The following is a 25,316-nucleotide window of genomic DNA, read 5'->3' on the forward strand; positions in this document are numbered from 1 at the left end:
GGAGGGAGGGAGGGAAGCAGTTTTAAAAATATCCTGTGATTGTAAAGTAGATTCATGTGCATGGAAAACAACCCAGATGAGGCGGGATGTGGAGAGCCACTCGCCTGCTCCCAGAGCCTCACTGGCGCTCTCTTCTCTGCAAATGCCTTGCCTATTTTCATCTATTTATTTCCCAGGTGATGAACTAGGAAAAAAAAACCCTGAAGTTTTAAATTACAAGGAGTGGCAGCCATCTCCCTCTCTTAGGCACTGAAACTTGACAGGCACTGAAATTAACTGAAGAGAATAACGACATTTTTTTTTTTTTTTGCATTTTCCCACCTCCAGAATTCCACTCATTTTGGTCTTCTTTCGTGTCCTTTAGGTAGCTCAATCATTATGTACAGGTTTAATACAATTCTTAAGCAGAGATTTTATTTTGACTCTCTTTATAGTTTGAAATATTTAACAAATGCTTTAAGGATGAAAGTGGGAAGTTCTTTTTATACTCACATGCCTAAAAATAAGAGTGTAGCCTACAATATGCATCCAGAGCCCCTTACAGAAAGCAACATGTGCAGACAGAACTGGACCACACAGGACATCGTGGGACTCCATATAGGTATTCTTGCGGTCCTCCCAATGAAGTTAGGAGTGTTGCATTCCCTGTTCAACAACTGAGGGGAAGCTGCCTCAACACAGCAAGTCCAAAATCACAGATTCTGGGGCCAGGATAGATTGGATTGGGCAGCACATGCAGCTGGCGGGCAGCAGATCTGGGCTCCACAGCTCAGATCCAGTAGTGCTGAACCAGAACCTTGGTCTTCGCTAATAATCAGACAGAAGAGATGATGTAGTGACCATGCAGGGTGAAGCCTAAGAACTCTACTGATCTTGACTCTCTGTTTCCCTCTTGATCTGATCTCTGTCACTGGGCAAGCACAGCTGCAAGTCCCTGATTCCAAGAGGTGGCTCCTTGGCTCCTACCACAGCCTAGCTCAGTATAGTTGGGAATCCTTCCAGAGGCACTGGCAGACCCCGTCTGTGATCTACCCACAGGCTCTGAAGCAAGACTTTGGAGCAAGATCTTGCTATCCTCCACAGATAATGATTCTTCTCCTGAGAGCAGCTCTTTATCTGCGACTGGTAAGGCAAGCAAGCACAGACGACAGCTTAGAGTCCTGGGACCCCCAGTGGTTTTGGAATACGCACCCCAGCCTTGTAATAATGTACTTGGCAGCCCTGGTTCCTTCGCCTACATGTATTAGGCACACACACACCGGTCTAAACAATGTAACCTGAATCCCCTCGATCCCCCGTCAGTATCAGGCTATATGCACTCAGATCCCTGAACAATAATATACATTTCTTGTACCTGATAACAGTCAAATTTAGACAGTTTCTATTCAAGTACATTCCCGATGAAGAACAGAAGGACCGATCTAGCCTAAACTGGTTTTGGATGCATGCACAGTACTTCAAACTTGTGTCTTCTAGTAACCTTTTAGGGAGAATCTCCTAGTTGCTGTCTTATGCCTATGCATAATCAGGTGTGCATATGATTAAAATCAGATGGATTATGGAGTGGGTCATGGAAAAGTGAATGTATGACCTAATCTATTAATCAAAACAGAACCACTCAAACTACTCCTCTTTATGAACAACTTCCTCTTTATCTTGAACTCACTAAACTAAGCCCCAAACACTAATTAGAGGGCATGAGTACTCTCCCTCATGCAGCCCACTGTCAGTCTTGATAGTGCAACCCGCTATAACCTACAACTATCACTTTACTCCAATAGGAAGTTTTTTGGCTTATTTTGCAAATTGGCGTGAGATCTTATTTTCAGTTCTTTGGATAAGAGATCAAGAACCTGGAAACACTTGGCTCAGACTCTAACCACCTCTAACAATGGGACTTAGTACCAATGGAATGTTTGAACACAGATCACTAAGTTACCATGAAACCTGAGCTGTCTGTCATAAGCTGAGTGTTACATGTCCCAACAAGCTACAGAGGTGGCTGTGAACAGCAGCACCCCTTCATCAAATGAACATGGTATACACACAACTGGGCTTAAGGAGGTCCTGATGGCACAAATAAGTGGATCAAATGCCCATGCCTGCCATCCTACTGTACTTCCTTTCCCCCCTACCCTGCCTGCACATGTGCCCTCGTGAGAGTTTCCTTTGATTAGAAGACTGGAAGAGTAGACTGGGGGCCTGGTTTATACACGGTTCTGCCTGGCATGCAGGAAGTCCTTCTAGTGAAAAGAACTTAGGGCAGTACACGTAGGTCATCATTTATAAGAAAAATGGACCTAAATGTAATTGTTAGAGTGATTCCTGGACTGTAGCCAATAGTTTGGCTGATGGTCACAAAGTTGAAAAGAACATGATTGAAAATTAGTAACAAGGCAATTTGGGAAACTGTATGTAACCTGACTTCACTGCACGTGCAAAGGACATGAAGACATGTGCATTTCAAGTATATTCTTATCAAAGTGCGACCTCACAAGGAGATGTAATAATAAGGCAGGGAAGCATATGATCCATTCTATGAATACTGGTCAGTTTCTTTCCAAGCCACCCATTTACCACAAATTGCTCATGAGCAAAGTGGCCATAGTGGTAGGGATGGAGGTTATGCTTAGACTCAGCAACACAGACTTCCATTCACCAAAGTCAGCCTGGCTCCAGCCACTGCACCACCTAGTCCAGGAACAGGCACTTGTAATGTAATTCCTGAGTCTTGCGTGGACTTCATGAAACAGCAGGCTTCACAGAACAGTCTAATGACCTCTTGGAAACGCTCACAGTACCAAAGAGGTAGCAATATCTTGAAAGCACAGAGCACAGTCTCCAGGACTCTGCACATACTCAAAACTAGCACCCAAATCAAGCAGTGATTCAGGGCACATTAGCGGAGGGCCAAAAGGATGACCACATAAGTAGAAACCATGCAAAGAGACTTCGGGAATGAACAAGGAAGATTAATGAGTCTCCCATGACCCTTAGAAATGTCTGTTAAAATACTGAAAACTCATTTGTAACTTTAGGTTACAAATAAAGAAAGAAAACATCTAATAAAATCAGGATTTATTTAGCATTATCTGGGACAGGCAATAGTTCTAAATGGTCCCCAAGGTTCCTCACTCTAGTTTCTGGGCCAGTAACTACAGTCAGTGCCTGTGCCTTGAATCACATGACATTACCTTAAAAAGGGATTCTGTGTTTGTAACACGCCATTCAGACAGGAGTAACTAGTGCATCTAATCTGATCACGCGAGGTCTTTAGAAGCAGGGGGTTTTATTTGCTGTCCCAAAGCTCTTTAGTTTGAGGCAACCCCATTTGCCCATTTTTCCTTTTTTTGTGCTATGCTTTTGAAGTTACATCCAAAGAAGCACTGCTAGGGCAATGTCATAGAACTTTGCATCTATGATAATTAGCAAAGAACTCACAGATCTAGAGACATTATTTGTGAAACATATAGCTGATGAGGGGATAAATATTCAAAATATATATGGACTATAGACAAATTAATAGCAAGAAAACAACCCAATTTTAAAATGGGCAAAGGACTTAATATATATTTCTCAAATGAATACAGACACAAGTCTGACACATGAAAAGCTGTTCAACATTACTAAGCATCAGAGAAATGCAAATTGAAACTAAAGTGAGATGTCACCGCCCTCTGAATGAAGTGACAGCTTTCAAAGCGATGGAAGACCACATGTGAGGATGCTCCTCTGTTGGGAGGGCACATTAGCACAAGCACTAAGGAAAGCAGAATGGAAGTGTCTCCAAAAATTAAAAACAGAATATTATGTGCTCCAGTAATCACACCACTGGGAGTATATACAAAAGAAAATAAATCATTGTGATGAAGAGGATGTTGAAGGTGTAACTCATTTAATAGGATGCTTGACTAATGTACAAAAAGCCCTGGGTTTCATCCCCAGCACTGCATAAAACAAGGTGTGGGGGTGCACACCTGTAATCCTAGCACGGAGTGGGGCAAGAAGGATCAAAAAGGAACAAAAGTTCCTCTGCTACACAATGAGTTTGAGATCACCCTGGGATACAGGAGATCCTGCCTCAAAAACAAACAATTAAACATGATGCTGGGCATGGTGGCACATGCCTTTAATCCCACCACTCAGGAGGCAGAGGCAGGTGGACATTTGTGAGATCAAGGCCAGCCTGATCTATATAACAAGTTCCAGGCCAGCTGGGGCTACAGGGAGACCCTGTCTCAAAAGAAAAACCAAAAAACAACAACAACCAAAAAAGATCCAAAATGACAAGGAGGCACTTGTGCTTCCATGCTTATTGCAGCACTACCCACAACAGCCAAGATGGAGTGAGCCTAAGATGTAGCACTGAGTGATGGATGGAAATAAAATTGTGGTGTACACGATGAGGTGCTACTCTGCCTCATAAAATAAGAAAATCCTGCAATTTGTGCCTAACATGGATAAACCTGGAGGAAGGTGCGTTAAGGGAAGTGAATCAAATACAGAAATAGACTGGATGATCTCATGTGTGTGTGGAACCTAAGAGGCAAATTCATAGAGATGGAGCGTCGTGGTGACTGTCAGATCAGGTGAGGAGCTAATATGGAAATGATGCAAAATTTCAGTTAGACAGGAGGAACAAGGTTTTGAGGCATACAGCACACTGTGAATCCAAGGTCAATGGCAATATACTGCATACTGCAAACCCAGTAGGAGTTAACTTTAAATGCTCTTACTACAAAGAAATACCATGTGTGATGCAATGAATATGTTCACTTGCTTAATGTGACCATTCCACAATGTATATACATATTATATCCCATAAATATATTTATTATGTTAATTAAAAATAAAATTTTAAGTGAAAAAAATAATAAAAGCAGAACTTTCTCTGGACAGCGGCAGAAGAGAATGTCAGGTTTGCTCTATGGCTAGGAAGATCTGCTCTATGACTGTGGGTTTGGAGACAGAAGAGGCCAGGTTAAAGTCTGCCCAAGGGCCTTTAAGACTGAGTACAACTCTCAGCATCAGCCGGTAAGGATAGAACCTGAGTCCCACAACTGCGTAGAACTGGATTATGCCAGCCAGAATGGACCCAGAAGTCAGTCCTTCCCTGAGCCTCCTGAGAAGCCATGGTACTTGAACTTAAGCATCAAGAGTGACACCTGGACTTCCACTCTCCGGAGCTGGGAGCTCACAAACAGATGCATGTTATGCCACTGTGTCTGGCTGTTTGTCATAGAGCAACAGGAAACTAAGAATTCTGATAAGCCATTCATTGACCAGTGGCTACTCTAGGGTGAGTCCACCTTGGCGATAGCGAATGCCGTAAATCCTGGTGATGCAGTAGTGTCCTCGAGTTGGTTTCCTTTCTTTTGGAAAGGAACTGGGCAGTAGGAGCACATAGAAAAAAAATTCCAAGGAACAGGCCAGAAAAAGTGTGTCCCTGCTCTCTCCTTGGCCTGCAAAGCCAAACAGGCTGGCAGACATAAGTTCATTCACCCTGACCTGTGTACCCTTGCTGAGAGCTGGGTCCCACCTGCCTCTGTTCTACCTGAGCTCATCTCTTCTTCCTGTTCTACCTGAGGTTCATCTCTTCTTCCTACCTGTCAGCATGAATGCCACTGACACCATTTCCCAGAACCCCACAGCTTTAGGAGCCTGGTGCTTCAAAACCACACATTTAGGAAACACTCCATGCTGCTCTCTGGGGGACTGGAAGTGGAGACAACAGCTGACTCTACTGTTATCACCAAGGAATTATTTGGGTTCTCCCAAGTTGCCAACCTTATCAACAAAGGGGGGTTGGTTCCAGGCAGACTATCAGTGTCTGATCCCACTGGATATGTGTTTTATGGAACCAGGGGGTGTTTGGGTTCAATATTAGTTTTATGGGTAAGGGCTGGGTCAGGAGGAGAGTGGTGTAAATCTACTTGGGAGAATCAAGCTCCCATGTTGAGATGCTGGGTGGGCTTCTAGGGCTGCTGAGTTCCTCAGCTATGCTCTGGACTCTTCTTTGTCCTGACGCACTTCCACACCTTTTCCATGTGCTGTGCTATTTGCTCACCATCAAGTCGGCACACTGGCTCCCACCACAGCAGAAAAAATGACAGACTTTAAAAAGTATCATCCCTTTGTCAGGCTTTGACTAGATATTCTATGGCAAAAGCAATCTTATTTTAAGCTGGAAATTTCAAACCAAATGCCACTCAACCCACAGAAGCCAACAAGTTACAAACATGCTTTTAATACAGAGTATCTTTTAAGTTAGAAAAACATCAAGATGGTATCTGTGAATAATAATGAAGTTCAAGGAATAAAACTAGACTGAATCTTCTTAAGAGGTTGCTGTTTTCAACAATTATGCAGAAGTAAGTCTGAGTCTAGCAGGAGTGACTAGCAGGGATGTGCTGGAGATGGGCAGTAGGAGGCTCCAATAGTCCAAACAGCAGATAAGCCTCAGGGGCAGGATCACACAGATGGCCTACCTGGATCATGAGTACCCAAGGTCATCAACAGGAATACACAAGAATCCAGCCACCTCAGGTTCTTCATCTAAGTGTACAGTCAGTACCTTTATTTCATCAATATCCACTGCCCACCAGTCATGCCCAGCAAGCAGCTCCCAAATAGTGCATGATGCCCAATGCCCTGGACCTAACCAGCACCTACCACAAAGACAGATACTTCTGCCTGCCACAGAGAATGAGGGACAAAACTGCTTCCACCATCCCACCTCTCCTGCCATGAGAGTAGACAAACTATTCGGGTAAGGGGCCTTGGACACAGGCTCACATGCCTGGACACCTGTAGAAGGCACAACATACCTGGACCCGTGTGATGTGCAGGTACAGGACACAGGCCACCAGAAAGCAGATAGAGAACACCAGCAGGAGCAGGACAGCCACACTCCTGGGGACAAAGGACACAGGTCATGGAGGCTGGATAAGGTACCTGAGAACCAGCCTCTCCTTATCACCAACACCCCCCAGAGCTGTAGGAGGAAGTATCATAAACTACCTGTCTGCCACCCACTCGTCTGTGGGGCTTACCTTCTGTAGTTCTCTCCTACAGAAGGCCCCTTGGGCTCCGGGTGAGGTTCCTGAGACCACCCTCCATTTGTGCTATCCCCACCCACAAGATTTAGCCTTGGCTTCAGGTCCTGTGACTTTCTGGAAGCCCTTTCCTTCTCATGGAGGAAGCTGCCCAACCTCACCGAGATGTAATTTATCTTGAAAGGATGTTTCTAGAAAAGGCTGACCCTACCCCCTATACCCCAAGACAAGGCCCTTGGGGGGACTGTCAGGTTTACAACCATGTAACTCACAGATAAGGTTCCCTGTCCTCAGTGGGTATATAACTTCTGTGTGCTTTCTGGAAACTCAAAGGAGACATGATTCCCTCAAGGTGGGTCTTCTTAGGAAACAATGTGTGGAAGAAAAGTAACAAATGGAGACTTCTGGTGTCTTCCTTGTCCCAAAACAAAAACTCCAAGCTCACACTGACTCATATGATGGGTAAATGCCATTTAAATTGCTATATTTCCCCCCTTTTTAGTATAAAAATCTCTTTATTATAATGAACTCACAAATCAAAACATCATGCAGCTAGATTAACATAGTTGCTCAAATACTTGCCCAGTCCCAAACTCTATACATCTCAATGAACTTCTAGACAGTTAGGTTTTTGTTGTTGTTTTGTGTTTTATTTCTTGTTTGTTTTTTGAGACAAGGTCTTCCTGTAGTCCCAGCTAGCCTGGAACTCACTATGTAGAGAAGGCTGTCCTTGATCTCAGAGATCCACCTGCCTCTGCCCCCTGAGTGCTGGGATCAAAGGTGTGCACCACCACGCCCTTCTACACAGTTAGGACAACCATCTGAGCTTCCCTCAGGATTTTATGTATTCGTTATCAGTTATGTTTATGTTCACCTATCATCACACACACAAGAAAAAGCCATGTCAGAGTTGAAACTAGAAATTAGCTTCACACCTCCATGACTCCCGTGTCCTTTACCGGTATTCCTTTTCAGTGTCTACTTTTTCTCATTTTATTGTTTTTGAAAGTGACATGGGCCTAGAAATCAGCAAGTCCATTGGGGCAGTTTGTTCCCCTCAGAAGCCTTTCTGAAAGCAGTAGTGTATGTCATGTGGATGGAGAAGCCCAAAACATCCAATTTCCTACATTTCAGTAGATTAAAAACTAAAAACAGTGACCAGTCCCATGTTGTATGCCAACAAGGTTTGCCAAACTACTGACTTGAGTGCAAAGAGAAGTGGCAGGTGGCCAATGACCTCCTCAAATACCAGGCACAACAGAGGAGTAATTGGGAAGGGAATCCTGAACATAGAAAGGACACCAGGGCATCAACCCCAATGTTGTGGCTTCACTGTGAAATGTGTCTAAGCACTTGGCCCCCTGACAGTGACGCTGTCTGGGCAGATTGTGAAAAAAATGTTAGGACACAGAGCCTCACTGGAGGACGTGGGTCACAGGTGGTCAGCCTCCAGTGCCCTGTTCCCTGCCGAGCACATTTCCAAAGCCACCCTGATGTGAACACACAGCTTCATGCTCCTGCTGCCAAAGCTGAGAGTCAATCCTGATGCCACACCTTCCCCACCACGATGGGCCATGCACTCAAACTGTGAGCCAGAATAGACCCTTCCTCCCTTAAATTGCTTGTTGTCAGGTCATAGAAGTAAGTAAAGTAACTGGTACACCCAGACACCTAGAATGCTTGGTCACTTTCCATGTCATTGTTTAGCACAGAAAGAGCACTTACTGTGGGATTATCAGAAGGTAGACAAGCCCAAATAAGGCAGCCAGGATGAGGGCGAGGACGACAGCACTGGTGAAGTACTCATCCTGAAGCTGGTGGTACTGTGAGGGAGGAAGAAGAAGGAGCGGGAGGGAGGGAGGGAGGGAGGGAGAGAGAGAGAGAGAGAGAGAGAGAGAGAGGGAGGGAGGGAGGATCAACCCATCAGAGCTGCCAGCATCCAGAAGACACACAGAGCCTTCATCAAAGATACCAACACAGCTCATGGTTCATGAAGACCAGAGTCACTTACTTTTTGCTCCCGTTCAACATGTTTGTACTTCAGGGTAAAGAAGTTCAGATCAGCCATCTCCAGCTCTGGCTGGCGGGCTTCAAGAAGGCGGCTGATATACCTGTTGACACGTGTGCCTGGAGTGGTGTAGACCACGTTTGTAGAAAAAGACGAGCGGTTTCTGAGTTTTTCTGAGGCTGTTCTCAATGCTCTCCGCTGCAGTCATGGAAATAAGGAAATACCATTTTTGAAGAAAAGTATTCACATGCACCCCCTAGTCTGTGATCCTTATCTGCTGTAGACTGGGCTGATTTAAGGCCCTGAGACACAATCACAGCTCTGCCCCCCCACCGCCCGTGGCCTGAGAAGGGAAGGAAGGTGGCTCAGAGCCAGCATTCCAGATCAGCTCCCTAACTGTTGCAAGTTACAGGATAGCTATGCGACAGCAGTGCACAGTGTGGAGATGGTTGTGGAATTCAGTGATAAATATGTCTGGATGCCACCTGAACTTACTAGCCCACACATGCAGGAAAGGGTGCTTAGGAGTTTGTTATAAGGGCAGATGGCCTTTGCCATCTTCCTAGAGGGAGGAATGGTGGGAAGTGACTGGTGGCTAGGGCTGAAAGGACCTGAGTGAGTTTCTTTCACATCTTCCATATGTCACACGAGGGATACAAGAAGGCAGGAGCTTATGTGAAGGAGGCAGCTGTTGGGATCTCATCACCAAGGCTTTCTAAGCAGGAACACTGATGCTCATTTTTAGCAGAAAACAAGAATATTAACAAGATGCTACCACATAATTTCAGAAAAAATGGAATAAACAGACATCTCCTTTGTATTCCAACCAAATGGTAAATGCAGAGACAACATTCATAAAATAAACACAACGCTATGAAAGCTGGAAAGAATGGGGGCTGTTTTCAGAACTTAGAAGAAAAATTGTGTGGCAAGGGGTCCCTTTGGGATTTCTTTGGCCTTACCTATTCCAGGCCAGGAGCTACAGAAGCCCAAGGCCTGGAAATGCCAATAGGTGCAGATAAAACTCACAAGGGCCCCAAAAAGCCTATTGTATCTTAGCCAAAGGAACAAGAAGAGGAAACCATTAAAGCAGAAAATTTTTATAAATAACCACACTACTATAGCCAAAGGATAGTGCCAAAATCTACGCCTCCAGAAGCCCCAACTTTCCATCATGCCCGGCTTGGTCTTCTACACCAACCTGGCATAATAAGATGGCACACCGTTGTACCATATGAGATCAGAAAACACTGAAGTATCCAGGCATACTAGAGCAAAGGCCACCAGGCAGGTAGATCACCCTAATCCGTCAGAAGTAGTTCCTAAAATGCAACACCTAGTTTTCATTCAAAAACAAGAATGCAAACATTAACTACGGTGAACCACTTCCTAGTCTAGCTCAATGCATCAGAATTAATGATAAAATCCTATGTATTTTAATAAGAGTCAGAATGAAAAAGAATGCCCACACTTATTGCTATCATTTAATTGAGTCATTAGATGGAAAAAAAGCAGCACAATTATTACTATTTATGACATATTGTTGATCAAGAAAATCTAAGATAATTTTAAAGTTACGGCAATCTGTTCCAATTAGTGAAGACAAACTAAACTTTATCTTCAGTAAATTCAGATAGCCATGATGGAAATTATCCCTAAAATAATCATCCCTCACCATTTTTAAACAAAAAAGTCCCGGCAAGACAAGGTGCTGGGTGGAAACAAGAAAAGACACAGTGCTCAGCACATTGGTGATGTCCCAAACCACACTAGGCTCAATGCTGGTGAGGTTGGGGAAGCCAGGGCTTACACACACCGTAGGCAGAGCAAGGAACCACTTGGAAGAGGACAAGCTGACAACAGCTGTCTGAAATTAAAACAGTCATTCCTTTAGCCCAGTGATCTCACCACCACCTCAGGCTATCCATGTACTGTTCACTAAGATGTCCATGAAAACAGATATGCCAAGCACCCATGAACATGGCGACACCTAGAAAAGAAGTCCCTACTGACCAACAAGCCACTCATGAAATCAGGCCTGCGGCTACCCCAAGGCCATTCAGCCACAGAGAAAAGGCCAGGATCTGTGTGGACTTCCAAAGCCTCGTTTGTTTCAGAAGTGGGAAACAAACAAACACATGCTCATCTCCAATTCACGCCTAACACCTGCTGCATACACGTGCTGCTTTGCAGAGGGAAACATAAAATGATAAACAATTCAGAGCACTTGATTTTTATGTCATGTACAAGGCTTTTATATTTTTCAAATCAATAAACTTAAAGTCATACAATACGAGAGAGAGAGAGGGAGAGAGAGAGAGAGAGAGAGAGAGAGAGAGTGAGAGAGAGAAATAAGGAGGAGAGAGAGAGAGAGAGAGAGAGAGAGAAATAAGGAGACTTCTGGCTGTACAACAGGGAAATGAATGTTCTTCAGCGAGCAAAAAAGAATGAAGGAGGGTCCCCATGCTGGCTCTGCCCCTCACTTGACAGTCACTGCTGCTGATGGAATCACAGCCTCTAATCGGTGACTCCCATTTGGACAGAGCTAGAGCTAGATTCATCAGACTCATTTGTCTTTTTTTTTTTTTTTTTTTTTTTGTCTATTTGAGACAGGGTCTCTCTGTAGCCTTAGCTGTCCTGGAACTCTCTATGTAGACCAGGCTGGCCTTGAACTCACAGAGATCTGCCTGCCTCTGCCTCCCGAGTACTGGGGTTAAAAGTGTGCACCACCATGCCCGGCTCACCAGACTCATTTTACAGAATACCCAGAGATGGAAATGCACTTTCATGAGCAAAAATATCAAGCACAATCTGTTTCATTTAATACAAACAGCAATACCCCAAATATCAATATCACAAAACAGTTTCTCCTTAAGTTAGAAACCTATACAATGACTGAAAACTCAAACTGAGAAACAGTTAATATTTCCTTATATGGAAATCTTTATGATATATTTGGTCATGTGAAGGAAAAAAAACAAAATAACCAAATTGCTTATACAAACACAATCAAGTTCCTTGAATAATAAAACCCTCCACACTTACACTGGAAGGATCAAAATGTCAGGTCTTGAATGGAGCGGTGGATGACAGACAAATGCTTTTAACTTGCTTTTCTTGTGCATTGTTGTATTTGGGGGTACGTTCTACAACAAATACTTTCATAATGAGAAAAGCAACCAAAGACCAAATATGGAGGTGTGAATGTGTTTGGAGGCTGGGCTTTGATTGTCAGGGTTCATCCCCGAGGGACTGACAACAGCTCCTGGAGCAAAAGCAGAAGCAGCAAAGCCTGACGGTAGAGATTGTGCACGAGGTCGGTCCAGAGGCTGGGCAGGGGTTGCTTTTAAAAGAAAATCACCTCAGTGACACTCATGAGAAAAAAGTGGGGCAGGCTTTATTACAAGACCTGGCAGGTGGTACACTCTGAATACAGCACAGCTACTAGGAATGTACAGGCAAGGAACAATGTGGGCTCCGTGGCCAGATGATTACTCAGAGGAGACATCAGGGGTCCAAAGCATTCTAGTTAAACTGACCAGGATTCTTGCTGAAGATTGCTTAGGTGATCACGCATCTCTGGGGCAGAGTGGCGACTGAGGAATTTTTGCTGTGTGTGTATGTGTATATACCTAACTGGGACTAGATTCCTCCTCTCTGTCACAGAACCAAGCATTTACTATAAAGCAGCATTTAGTTTCCCACCACATAAAGACTAATCTTCTCTGATGAGATCCACCATGAACAAAGTACCATGAATATTCTCAGATAAAGTTCTAGCAAAGAGGAACTCCCATGTACAATTCCCGTGGCAAGGAACCACCATGAGCGAGAGGCCACGGAACTTTGTTTCATCCTGAAAAGCCTCTAACTGCAGCAGGAAATTCCTTGAAAATGTATAAAACCAATAATGAGAGAGCAAACAATAGTGGGGAAAACAGCAATAGAATTTAGAAAACAGAAATCAGACAATCACAGTGCAGACTAAGGGGCTAGACTAAGCCAGGCACCTTCAGGCTCAGGCACTAGTAGCTTCAGCTGCTTTGGTCAGAAGCCACCACAAGGTGGCGTTAGAGCCCTGAAGTGCACTCCAAGCTCTATGGCATGGCCCCTGCCTGAGAGCATTGGTGGGATCTTCCCTAGGGGGAAATCAGGGTCTCTGGCCCAGGGTTGGACACAAGGCCTGTGTGGTAGAAGTGAAGCCTGAGACTGTTCACCCCCTCCACACACACCCAGACTCTGAAGACTCACAAGTTGACCCTGATCCATCCAAAACAGAAAATCCTGGAGGGGCTACATAGTAAGGCCTTGTCAGGAAGAAAGAAAGAGAAGAAGGGAAGGAGAGAGGGAAAGAAGAAGGGACGGAGGGAGGGAGGGAGGGAGGGACGGACGGACGGAGGGAGGGAGGGACGGAGGGAGGGAGGGAGGGAGGAAATCCTGATGTCTACAAGAAAGCCCAAATGAAGTGCCTTCCCTAAATGAGCAGGTGCAGCCAGCTCTGCATTTCCACGTGAATCAAGTGAGAGCAGAAAAATCTGGATATCTATGGGATTATAAATGAGGACAGGCATGTAGACAAACTAGAAGGGAAAAAATTAGCTACTCAGGAAACAGAACTATTTCTTGGACCAAAATATATTAAAAAATAATCCAAGTGAGAGTGCTGAGAAGGCCCATGGGTTAAAGCACTTGTCAAGCAGCTAAGCAGCAGATGTGAGGACTGGAGTCAGACCCCAGGACCCATGCACAGCTGGGTGGACATGGCTGAAGTTAGATCCATGTACAGCTGGGTAGACATGGCTGGAGTCAGACCCCAGGACCCATGCAGAGCTGGGTGGGCATGATGGCCCACCTGGAATTCCAGAGCTCAGAAAGCAGAGACAGGGGACTGAGTCCCTGAGTAAGCTGTCCAGCCAAGCTAGGTCAGCTCTGGGTTCCACTGGAAGACCTTGCCTCAATGAGTAAGGTGGAGAGTGACTGGGGAAGATGCCTGACACCAATCTTGGGCCTCCACACACATGCACCCACAAGCACACACACACAAACACACATGTATCCACACACATGCAAACATATATACATATACAAACACATGAACAAAAACCATGGGCCAGGGAGATGGCTCAATGGGTAAAGCCTAAGGACCTGAGTTCGAGCCCCAGAACCCATATACTAGAAGGACAGAACTGATGACCGCCCCAAGATGTCCTCTGACTTCCAGGTATGCCATGGTACACACATGTGCACACACACACATACATAAGTGCGTGCACACACACGTACACACAAAATAAATGTTAAAAGATGTCAAAAATCATCTCATTGAGGACTGAGAGTTGGAACTGTAACTCAATGGATAGAGTGATTGTCTAGCACACATGAAGCCCTGAGTTTCATCTCCAGCAGGGAATAAAACTGGTTGCAGTGGAGCAAACCTGTAATTCCAAGGCTTAGAAGTTAGGGGCAGGGGAATCACAAGTTCAAGGTCACCCTCAGCTACACAGCAGGTCTCAAGGCCATCCTGGGAAACATGAAACACTGTGTAAATAAATAGTCTCATCTCAGTGAGTCAAAGAGGACAAAATATCCCCCTAACATGGGAATATTATTTCATAAAAATAAATATTCCAAAGAGTATGTGGAATTTTTAAAACGTGGTTGAAGAAATTTAAAGCTCAATAAAAGTATTAGATGATAAAGCTGAAGAAAATTTCCAGAAAATGGAGGGAAGCACGAAAGAGGCAGAGGAGAATTAGGCTGGTTCAAGAACTCCAACATCTACATAACAGGTGTTTCCGGAAAGGAAAAAAATAGAGGAAAGGAAATGGAAACGTAATTCCTTTCCAGAGCACGGTGCTCTGGGTACATGGGGTCCTGTCCTTTGGGACCCAAATGGGAGGGATAGGACCATGGCAGGGGCCACACAGGGCCTGGGGAAAGGATTCCACTGCCTTCCCGGGAGCAAGAGCACACAGAAGTGTCACATCAAAGATCAGGAACTGGAAGAACTGCATGTCTCAGCAGCAGCCCTGGTAGCCAGGACCCAATGAAGCAATCAGGGACAGGAAGAAAGATGGTGGTCAACTGTGCCGAGCTGAATGCTTATATCCCCCTAAATCCATGAGCTGAATCTCTAGCCCCACAAGACAGCACGAAGAAACAGAGTCTCAGATGGTAACTGCCTTTAGATGAGGTCCTGGAATTATGCTCTTATAACACAAGGAGGTGATACCAGAGCACTGTGTCTCTGCCATGTAAGGACACAGCAAGAAAACAGCACCTGTAAGGGAAGGAGAAACCAGCCCTGCAGGCACCTAATCTTGGATTTCTAGCCTCCAGCACAGTGGCAGAATGAGTTGTCTATGGCTTGAGCCTCCCAGGTTTGGCTCTTTTGTTGCAGCTGCCTGGGCTCACTAATAAACCAACCTAGAAATCGAGGCCTTAGCAGGCCAGGTGAACCCTGTAAGGACCCCACAGTTAGCTGCTATACCCTTTCCACATGCAGTTGCTGCACTCAGTATTCACCAAAAGAACAGAATGAGGCAAGAGAGGAATCCATGTGATATGAGAGACCAGAAGTCAAGGACAGGTGCACCATGGGGCCAAAGAAGTCCAAGGGAGTAGGAAGAGGCAGACTCAGAGGGTGATCCAGCCATAGCTTAAATGGCTAAAATATCAGACCTGAGGGACTAGCCTGAGCTTCTTGGATAACACAGGGGAAATGTTAGCATACACTTGGATAAATACAGAATACAAAGTACAAGGTAATATAAAGACTTGTGGAGGAAGGAAAATGTAGTTCAGCTCTAGGCAGCATTACAAGATCTTAAGAGTGTAAACAGTGAGGATGCGTCTAGCCAAGCTGTACAACGTATTAAGGTAGCAGTGGGGCAGAGACCCTGTGGCTCCCACAGTGCTCTTCACTGCTCCTACCTTGTCATCATCCTCGCAGGTCATCACATTAGAGAAGGGGATCTCAGCCTTGAACATCTTCCGGCAGTGCATGAGCTGCACCAGCAGGTAGCAGACAGTCTTGAACTTCATCCTCTTGGCTGGCTTTATATCTGAGAGAATCAAGCCTGGAAATATCTGTCCAAAGCAGAGAGAAATATCGTCAATGAAACACATTGTGCTCTTCGGCTGACAACACGAACCTAATAATGATAAGGAGCTGAGGGCACTGAGATCAGGTTGCTGGGTGCCTCTTGTGTGCCAGGCATCCAGGAATCTGCAAGTAACACAGAAGAGAAAACTCCAAACCAGACTCCAGAATATCCGATTCCCAAATCATACTGAAGATTTCAAAAGCCCAAAGTAATGCATTCCATCAAACGTTAGGGAGAGCACTGGGAATAGGGCCCTGTTCAGGGAAAGACCACTGGGGCATGGAGTAAAAAGTCACTTTCAAAGTCTATTGCCTTGTTCTGGTCCCAGCATGCTTCATTCTACAGACAAGAAGAGAGAACACAGGCCTAAAGACTAGATTGTGGGGCCAGCACCTGCTGAGGCGGAGGGACCCAGGCCTCATAGACTGCGTCCTGGGCTCTGATCTGCACCCAGAGTTCTGGCTCCCACAGTAGCTATGACCTCATGTCCTTTCTGGGATGGAGGACAAAGACCCTCAGTTTATCTCCAGCTGCACCTGCCTTGGCACATTGGCTCCTACAGGTAGGTGTAGAGTGGTAACTTGTAAACAATGGAATGCTCCAGCTCTTCATCACTCTCTTTCCCCCTCTCCCAACCCAAAGTTCTCCAAACAGACCTGTGCTCTTCTGACCTCCTGACCAGCACTCACTCTCAAACCACAGAAACCCAAAGTTGTGGCAATGTGACCCACCTGCGGCGGGCAACATCCATATGAAGTAGTGGTAACGTAAACAATGGAATGCTCCAGCTCTTCATCACTCTCTCTTTCCCCCTCTCCCAACCCAAAGTTCTCCAAACAGACCTGTGCTCTTCTGACCTCCTGACCAGCACTCACTCTCAAACCACAGAAACCCAAAGTTGTGGCAATGTGACCCACCTGCGGCGGGCAACATCCATATGAAGTACCTAGGCTTTTTGTTTCTTAGAACTACAGGCCACCCATCTGACCTCCTGGGCCTTCTCTAAACACCTGGTCCTTCAAATTCCCTCACCCTTGCCTGACCATTCCAGGCGGCTGGTTCGGGGCTTTCTTCTGAGGGACCTATTCATACACCCCCTCTTTCTCCAGGTGAACCCAGCTACTCTCAGGGACCAGCTCAAGCTCCCATGAGATTTGTTCCCCAATGCTCAGCCCCTTCAATAGGGAGGTGGCTCGCCACAGCCAGTCCTGCCCTATGACCCCATATCCCTGCCTCACTGCTGCCACAGCCACCCCTGCCAAGCAGATGGAGCTGATCACCACTTCCGACCCATGAAAGCCTCTCAGGCTGACCACTGCATCTCCAAGGCTCAGGAGGGTGCTGGTCCATCCAGGCAGGTGAACAAGATTAATTGCATGATGTTCCAGCAGGCAAAACCGTAAGTCTAGATGCTCTCCATGTTCCAGTGCCTTGTCCTGATGAGGTGCCTAAGAACTCTACAACCCACGTCAGCTTAAGGGACACAAGGGGCCCCAGAGCAGCAGGCACTGAGAGCTAGGAAAGGGCAGGTTCTGTCTTGAACAGGTTGGCAAGGAAAAGTGGTGGGGGGATAAAGGGGAAATTGGAGGGGAGAGAATAGAGGGTGTATTTGACCCAAATATGTTACATGTATTATGAATATTGAAGAAAGTAGTAAAAAGTATATGTACCCAAATAAAAAAGAAAACAGGTGGAGAATGATCCAGGAAGAGACCTGATTTAACTTCCCCACACTGACACACATGCACATAGCAACATAAATACCTACAGGCACCAAATACACATAAACACATATAACCACCACATAAAACATAAGCACATGCTCTACTTTCATACCTGAAACTTGCATGAGCAACTGAGCCTACAGCCTAACTAAAGCCTATACCCCCACCAAAATCAATACCCTCACCTTAACCATTACATGAGATGAAACCTGCATCTGAGCCAACCCTCTCACCTGACCCTGCACCCTCATATAAGCTTGTATCTTCACCTGAATGATCCTCTGAGCCCTACCCTCACCTGAGCTAGCATGCACATCTGAGTCTACACCCCCACTTGAACCATCACCTGAGCCCACACCCTAACCTGAGCCCAAACTTCATCTCAGCTCATATCCTCACATGAACCATCACCCTCACCTAAACTATCACAGAGCCTGCACCCTCACGTGAACCATCACCTGAGCACACACCCTAACCTGAGTCCATGCCTCACCTGAATCATCACCCTCACCTAAACTATCACAGAGCCTGTATCCTTACCTGAACCATCACCTGAGCACACACCCTAACCTGAGTCCATGCCTCATCTGAACCATTACCCTCTCCTGAACCCACACCCTCACTTAAACCCTCACCTTCATCTTAGCCCTCCCCTCATCTAAGCCCTCCTCTCACCTGAGCCCTCCCCTCACCTGAGCCCTCCCATCATCTGAGCCTGTACCTTTATCTCAGTCCACACCATCCAATTAGTCTGAACCCTTACCTGAGCCCTGGAAGCAGCTTTGTCACCCTCAGTCTAACCACATCAACTTTCTCCTGTCACGGTGGCCTGGAGTGTCCCTCATAAGTTGGTCACAGCTCCCTGTTGCACAGCACCCATAAGTTCACAGAGCTCCTCACCCCATCCTCCTACAGGCAGCTCAATGGTCACCATATAAAGGAGTCAGTAAAGGCCTATAGGAAGCAGAAAGGACCCAGAGTGGCCCAGTCATTCCCAGATTTCTGACTCAACTGATGAACTCCTCTCTCCAGCTAGTCCCCCTTCAATCTATGAGGTACAGCTCTGCACCCAGTATCACTGGGGCCACAGCCAGAGAAGCAGTGATGGGAGCAGGATGTAAGAGCAATTGTCTCTTTAAAGCTTGACCAGGCCAAGTCATTTAATGACTAAATGAGGGGGGACTGGTTGCCCACCTTCCTCCGATGGGATGGCACAATAAAGAAGGTCTCGATGTTGTGAGTTTTCAGGAAGCTGTTTCTCTCATGTCCGTGACCTGGCTCGACCTCGTAGTCACCATTCAAACATGCAAGTGTCGTCTTTGTGATGTGAACCTTCCTATGAGAGAAGGAGGCAAAGCTGTGCGTGAAAGCTCAAACACGGCTGCTCAGAGTCCTGGGTGAGGGACTCACTGCGACCACAACAGAGGCTGTCCCACCCAGGGCGAGATCCCTGAGAGTCCCTTATGTTTCCAAAGCACAGGCGAGCAGGGAAGGAAGTTGAGAAAGGTCCAGGGCAGACAGAGGCAAGCCAAGTTACAGGGCCCACACCATGGAAGGCAAAGTAGGGTTGGCTAAGGCCAAGGAGAATGAAAGGACAGGGAAAGGCCAAAGGAGAGGAAAAAACATCAGAAGGGTTCAATACAGGAGACGAGAACAGAAAAAGTAACTGAAGAAAGAAACTGAAGCAGGGGCATGGGAGTCACTTCCCAGAGCTTCACAGCCTACCCAGTGCACAGCCGTGGGTCAGGCCAACATGATGGGCAGAGAGGCAGTAGGAAACGGCATGTGGCACAGACACTCCACCAGCCTCTGCTTCTCTGGAACTCCCCAGCGTTCCAAATCACCTCTGCCAGTTTGGCTCCCCCCTTGCACAAGTTTCTGACTTCTCTGTAGGAGAAAGCCTTGAGTTCATGTACAAACTCTCCAGATGACAGTGATGGGGGTAGGTGGGCCAGACAGGAAGGAGTAAGAAAGAAACAGGATCAAGAGGCAAGGCTCTAAAGTCACAGAATTGTCCACATTTGATAAAGTGAAACATAGCAGAGCATAGCCCAGGCACCAGAACAAAGTCCCCATGCACATCTGGTCTGATTCAACACTAGCTTTTGCAGATGTGGACTAGGCCTCAGCGGAGTTCCACAGAGGGCAGAGTAGCCTGGGCTGGTACAGGCTCCTCTGAGGTCCTGATGCTGAGGGTCAAATTAGCAGCCTCCCAAGTACCTTCAGGAGCAAGGCCTGTAATGAGAACTCTAGCAAGGATACTTAGCCACTCTCCAAGACTCTGACTTACCCTGGCAGTCCAGCAGCTTCCATGACGTTGGCCAGAGTCACGTCATTGGACCACACATCGTACTGCCACTTGCGCAGGCCCAGGACTCCGCAGAGGACCCTGCCGGTGTGCAGACCCACACGCATGTTCAGGTCTACCTCGGTAGCCTCAGCCACAGATCTGTAATACAAATATAGAGCATGGAGCTGCCTAGCACCTACCTTAATGGGCTAGCACCATGTGGCCAAGGGAGTAGCAGAGCAGACTGTGGAGTTGAGATGAGACAGGAATGTAGGGGTCAGATGAGAGGCCAGCAGCACACCTCTGGACACCTGTGAGCTGAAAGTTCTCCTCAGGCAGGGCTGGTCAGCCACCTCACTGTACAAGGGGGTCTGTGAGCTGCCATCATAGGCTTCTCCTGCCTTCTCCATCCAGGGGAGTTCCCAAAGGGAAATGCGCCCAGGAAGTCAAATCCCGCAAAAGCTTGTCTCCCAGGGAAAGGATGTTGGAAGAGATGTCTGGACAAAGGCAGAACAGGTGCAGGGGAACCCAGCCATCCTGATCAACTTTGGACACACACTGCTGGTGAGTGAGCCTCTTGTCTTGGCATGTGAGCCTGGCTCTGCCAACATTAGTTCTGACAATCACCAGAATGACTTCAGCTCTATGCCAATATATCCGATGCAAGAGAATGGACCACTTGCTGTCAACTCTTTCTATTCCATTTATAGAAAACACTAAGGAATGCTCCAATAAGGACTCTGGAAAGAGCAGTCCACCCCTTGTCACTGTTAGGTGTGTGATGATGTGACAAATGGGTGCAGGCCTCACTGTACCCTCAGCCTGCTCCATGCTCTGCCCTGCAGTCACACCAAGAGGAGTCTGAAGGTCATATTTGTTAGCAATCATGTGGGATGTGTGGGCCAACTCCACCCTATGTCTGCCTCACCTTCTCCCTGATTGGCCCCACCTGGAACACCTGTCTGGCACATCCACACACCCTCTGGCCTTCGTCAGACCTCACCAGGGGCTCTCCCGAGTTGTCTTCTCAACAGAACAGCTGGCTGCCAGCCTCTGTGCTCTGGCCCGCAAGATGCTAGAGTCAGATGCACTTCAAGTCAGGGCCTCTAAAGTCCTAATGAAAGTTCAGTTTCAGTAACCTCAGAAGAATGTATAGAAGTTAAACTATTGCTAGATTTTTAAGATCTATTTTGTTTTATATATTTTGAATGAAGTTTTAAAATTTTTTGAACTCTGTTCCCAGTCGTTTGTCAATTTTCAGTAACAGTCACTGAACAAATCTAAATTTAAAAAATTGTATTTCAAGGGCCAGGTGTGGTGGCACACACCTGTAATCCCAGCACTTGGGAGGCAGAGGCAGGAGGATCTCTATGAGTTCGAGACCAGCCTGGTCTACATAGTGAGTTCCAGGCCAGCTGGGGCTACAGGGAGACCCTGTCTCTAAAAGACCAAAAACTCGAGCTCGAGGCACTCGTGTCCTTACAGTCAAATCCTTAAGACTGCAGCTCCAAGCCAGGTGTGGTGGCACACACCTGTAATCCCAGCACTTGGGAGGCAGAGGCAGGAGGATCTCTATGAGTTCGAGACCAGCCTGGTCTACATAGTGAGTTCCAGGCCAGCTGGGGCTACAGGGAGACCCTGTCTCTAAAAGACCAAAAGAAAAATTGTATTTCAAAATCCACATGAGGAAATGGAGATGATGTCACCGGTCCATAATGTTCTGGTGCACGTTTAACTTTTCTGTTTCTTCAGCTATGAAAGGCTAGACAGCTTGGAGACGCTGGGACTTGTGCTCACCCCTCTTCCCAAGTTCCTTAGGCTTTCCACACCAGTCCGTTACAGTCCCTATGGGCTGGGCTGTGGCCAGCCTCCACCCAAGGTCACAAGGTCCCACATGGCTGGCACCAGCTCCTTTGTCAACACTCTGTCAGTCTTGCCTGGCAAGTTCTGCCTCCAATATGTCAGTGCTGGCACCATCCAATCTACAGAAAACTGGAGAGTCACTCCTGAAGAAATGCCAGATCCAGCTGTTCTGGCACCCTTATTCTTGAGGCATCCAGGCTGGCTTTGCCCAAATCCAACAAAACTTCTGACTTCAGTTCTCAGGCACCAGAATGGCTACAGCCGTTCTGCTTTATTCGCCCTTTATTTCTTTCTTATTCATGCTCTCAGAGTAACTTTTTTTTTTTTTTTTTTTTTTTTTGAAGCAGGGTCTCCCTGTACCCCCCGCTGTCCTGGAACTATGTAGACCAGGCTGGCCTTGAACTCACAGAAATCCACCTGCCTCTGCCTCCCAAGTGCTGGGACTACAGGCGTGCACCACCACGCCTGGCTCAGTAACTTTTTATCTCAAGTATTTTCTATGAGGGGGTAAAAAAAAGCTAGATTCTTGAGCCCTCTCTGCAGCCCTGACCCTGACCTTTAGCGCTGGACCCCAGGGAGGCAGCAGCCCATCCCAAGGCATGGGGCCTTCCAAAATCTTTGGTGTAAATAAACCCTGGTAGATCTGAAACCCAGTCACAACTACACTGTGTCTCAAGATGAAAGGATGGATCTATGTTCTGTTCATCTGTTTTAACAAACACCTATTGAGCTCACTCACCCGGCCATTCTTCCAAGCATTGCGGTTACAGCTGTGTACACAACAGAAAGAAAGAAAAAAGGAACAATGGGCACTCGAAAGGGTGATTTGCAATCACCTAGGCAGAATTTCTAAGAAGTAGTGGCAACACAGCTGTCTACAGCAGCCTGCAGCCCCAACTCCGGCATGGTATAAGAAATGGAGCAAACTCTTTCAACCCACTATGTTCAAACTTGAGGCCTCCACTGCAGCTCCTCACTTCCCCTCCTGGACCTCAGCTTCCATAGCAAATGCAATTGTTAGCTGGAATCTACAGGCTCGTAATCTCCAGGCCTCCTAAACATGAAGAAAGATTCTTTATGGTGAGTGGAGATGTGAGTACATGCAGCATCCTCCAGCCCACAGAAAATGCCTCCTCAAACATAACCACTAATCCACTAATGAGACAAAGAAACCCCTAAGAACTGAGGCATGCTCCGTGGCTCACACACGGCCAGCTTAAAAAGCAAGTGCCCAAACATAAGGACGTCAGCTCAGGGATCATGGGGATCCGCCAGTGACTTGGCGCACAGGCTGTCCTCCCCAGCTCAGAGGAGGGTCCTAGAGGGAAAACACCTGCACTTCCTGCTGAGTTAATTCAGTGCAGCAAACAAAAGACATGCAGCTCAAGAGCAAGGCCAACTCTAGATTAAGTCTATGTAGCATTTGGAGGGTGTGTGGAATATTGATGAGGTCCCTGGTCACATCTCACTTGTGCCAGCAGGGGCAACCCCCTGAAGTGGACAGTCATGTCCCCATTCCTACACGTGGGCAGGATCAGAGGCTGCAGAGGGAATCCTGCACCAGAGGGACTCCTTCTTCTTGGGATGGCTCCCTCTGTCTGGAAGCTAGTGACTCATTCCCCCCAGCAGAAGCTGCCGAAAGCCTCCTACGCAGCCACTTCATCTGAGAGACTCTCAGTCCTCACAATTACTCAGAGACACAAGCACCATTTCTCCATTCACAGTCAAACAGATGAAGTATTCGAGGAAAATGAAGCATCACTTCAGGCTGGAAGCCAGGAATCCACAAGCTCCTCTGTTTCCTCAGGACACAGTCCTGGGCCAACTCAGAAAAACTGGAGGTTTGGGTCAGCTGTGGAAGGGGAGGGGTGCAAGCAGGAAAGGAAGGGAACACAGACTGCATGGACCCCATCTGCTTCATCAGCGAGAGAAAAGCTCCCTGTGCGCTCCACCCCAGGAGCCATTCAGAGCCAGGAGTGATTATTCTGAGGCCTGAACCCTTCAGAACCCACTGAAGTCCTTGAGAAGTCCATCAAAACAAGGCCAGTGTGGCACCAACCTCAAGCTGCAGGAGAAGCCTACCCTGCTGACTTTGCATAGCAGCTAGTAAGATGGTCTGGACACCCTCATCTGCCAGTGCACCCTTGGTCATGAAGTTGACCCTCCCAATTTACAGATGGGAAATACTGAGTCCCCAAGACAGAAGATGTGTACAAGGTTGCACAATTCTTCAGAGAGAAGACCAGCCCAGGAACCAAACTCAACTGTTTCTCCTACAGACCAAAGCCACTTGGCCCAAATAGTAAACGTATACCACTCAAAGTAATTACCGAAAATCACACCAATAAAAATTAATGTGTAGGTTTTTCTAAGTAGATAACGAATGCCTGAATGAGGCCCATGGGTCTGAGGAGCAAGTCTGGTCTGGCAATGGAAGCCGGCTGGGAAAGCCCAGGGCAGGGTCCAGAGGCCTCGGGTTCAGCTACAGCTCCCAACTCTAGGGCCCCACTGGGCTAGGGCTGACCCAGGCCCATTTTTCTAGTTTCCAATGCCTCAGCTCCCTCAGAGTCAGCCTATCTGAGTTACACGTGGCCAAGGAAGACAATAACAAAGCCCCCCACTTCTAACTAAGCATTCTGCATCTTGTCTTCCCCAAAGAGACGCCCCACTATTATGGCTGGATCTGACATGTCCTCCAGACCATGTGCTGAGGGTTTGGTCACCAGCTTGTGACACTATTGGGATGGGTACCCCCTTTAGAAGGTGAGGGCCTGGTAGAAGTGGGGGTGCTGCAGGCATGCCCTTGAAGGGGGTTATTGGGACCCTGCACCTCCTCTCTGCTTCCTTCCCAACTGCCACGAGGTAAGCAACCTGCTCCATCATGTACTCCCTGCCATGATGTTCTACCTCACCACAGAACCAAATGCAACGCAGCCAACTGACTATGACTGAAACCATGAACAAAAGTAATTGTTTCTTCCTTTAAGTGGATTTTCTCAGGTGTTTTGTCACAGTGATGGGAAACTGACAAACACAAAAGCTCTGCGGGCTTCAGGGGTCTCAATGTGGATTCACTCCAGAGCTGCCTGTGATTTCAGGCCTTGCTCAAATAACCCTCAACCTATTCGAAAGTGATCAATGACAAGAAAATAGGCATGGGTGGCCTGAGTTTAAAGGTTATAAAAGGAAAATAAATGTTTCTGTCCAGTTTCACCAGAGGAATGAACAATCTAGAAAGTAAAATAACCAGAACGTTGTTGACAAGAAAAG

General features: G+C 46.8%; 1 protein-coding gene across 1 annotated transcript in view; it reads right to left on the bottom strand.

The window, feature by feature from the left end:
• Adcy1 (adenylate cyclase 1) overlaps positions 1–25,316 on the bottom strand; it is a 127,613-nt gene that overhangs the window by 32,450 nt on the left and 69,847 nt on the right. Inside the window, exons 6-11 of the mRNA XM_008842188.3 lie at positions 20,184–20,342; positions 19,088–19,229; positions 15,997–16,152; positions 9,067–9,261; positions 8,781–8,878; positions 6,828–6,912 (exon numbers count right to left, since the gene is read on the bottom strand). Coding sequence (XP_008840410.1) covers positions 6,828–6,912; positions 8,781–8,878; positions 9,067–9,261; positions 15,997–16,152; positions 19,088–19,229; positions 20,184–20,342 — 835 coding nt within the window. The remainder of the gene's footprint in view (positions 1–6,827; positions 6,913–8,780; positions 8,879–9,066; positions 9,262–15,996; positions 16,153–19,087; positions 19,230–20,183; positions 20,343–25,316) is intronic.

The sequence above is a fragment of the Nannospalax galili genome, unplaced genomic scaffold, assembly GCF_000622305.1.
Source record: "Nannospalax galili isolate Female #2095 unplaced genomic scaffold, S.galili_v1.0 scaffold321, whole genome shotgun sequence".
Classification (NCBI taxonomy): Eukaryota; Metazoa; Chordata; class Mammalia; order Rodentia; family Spalacidae; genus Nannospalax; species Nannospalax galili.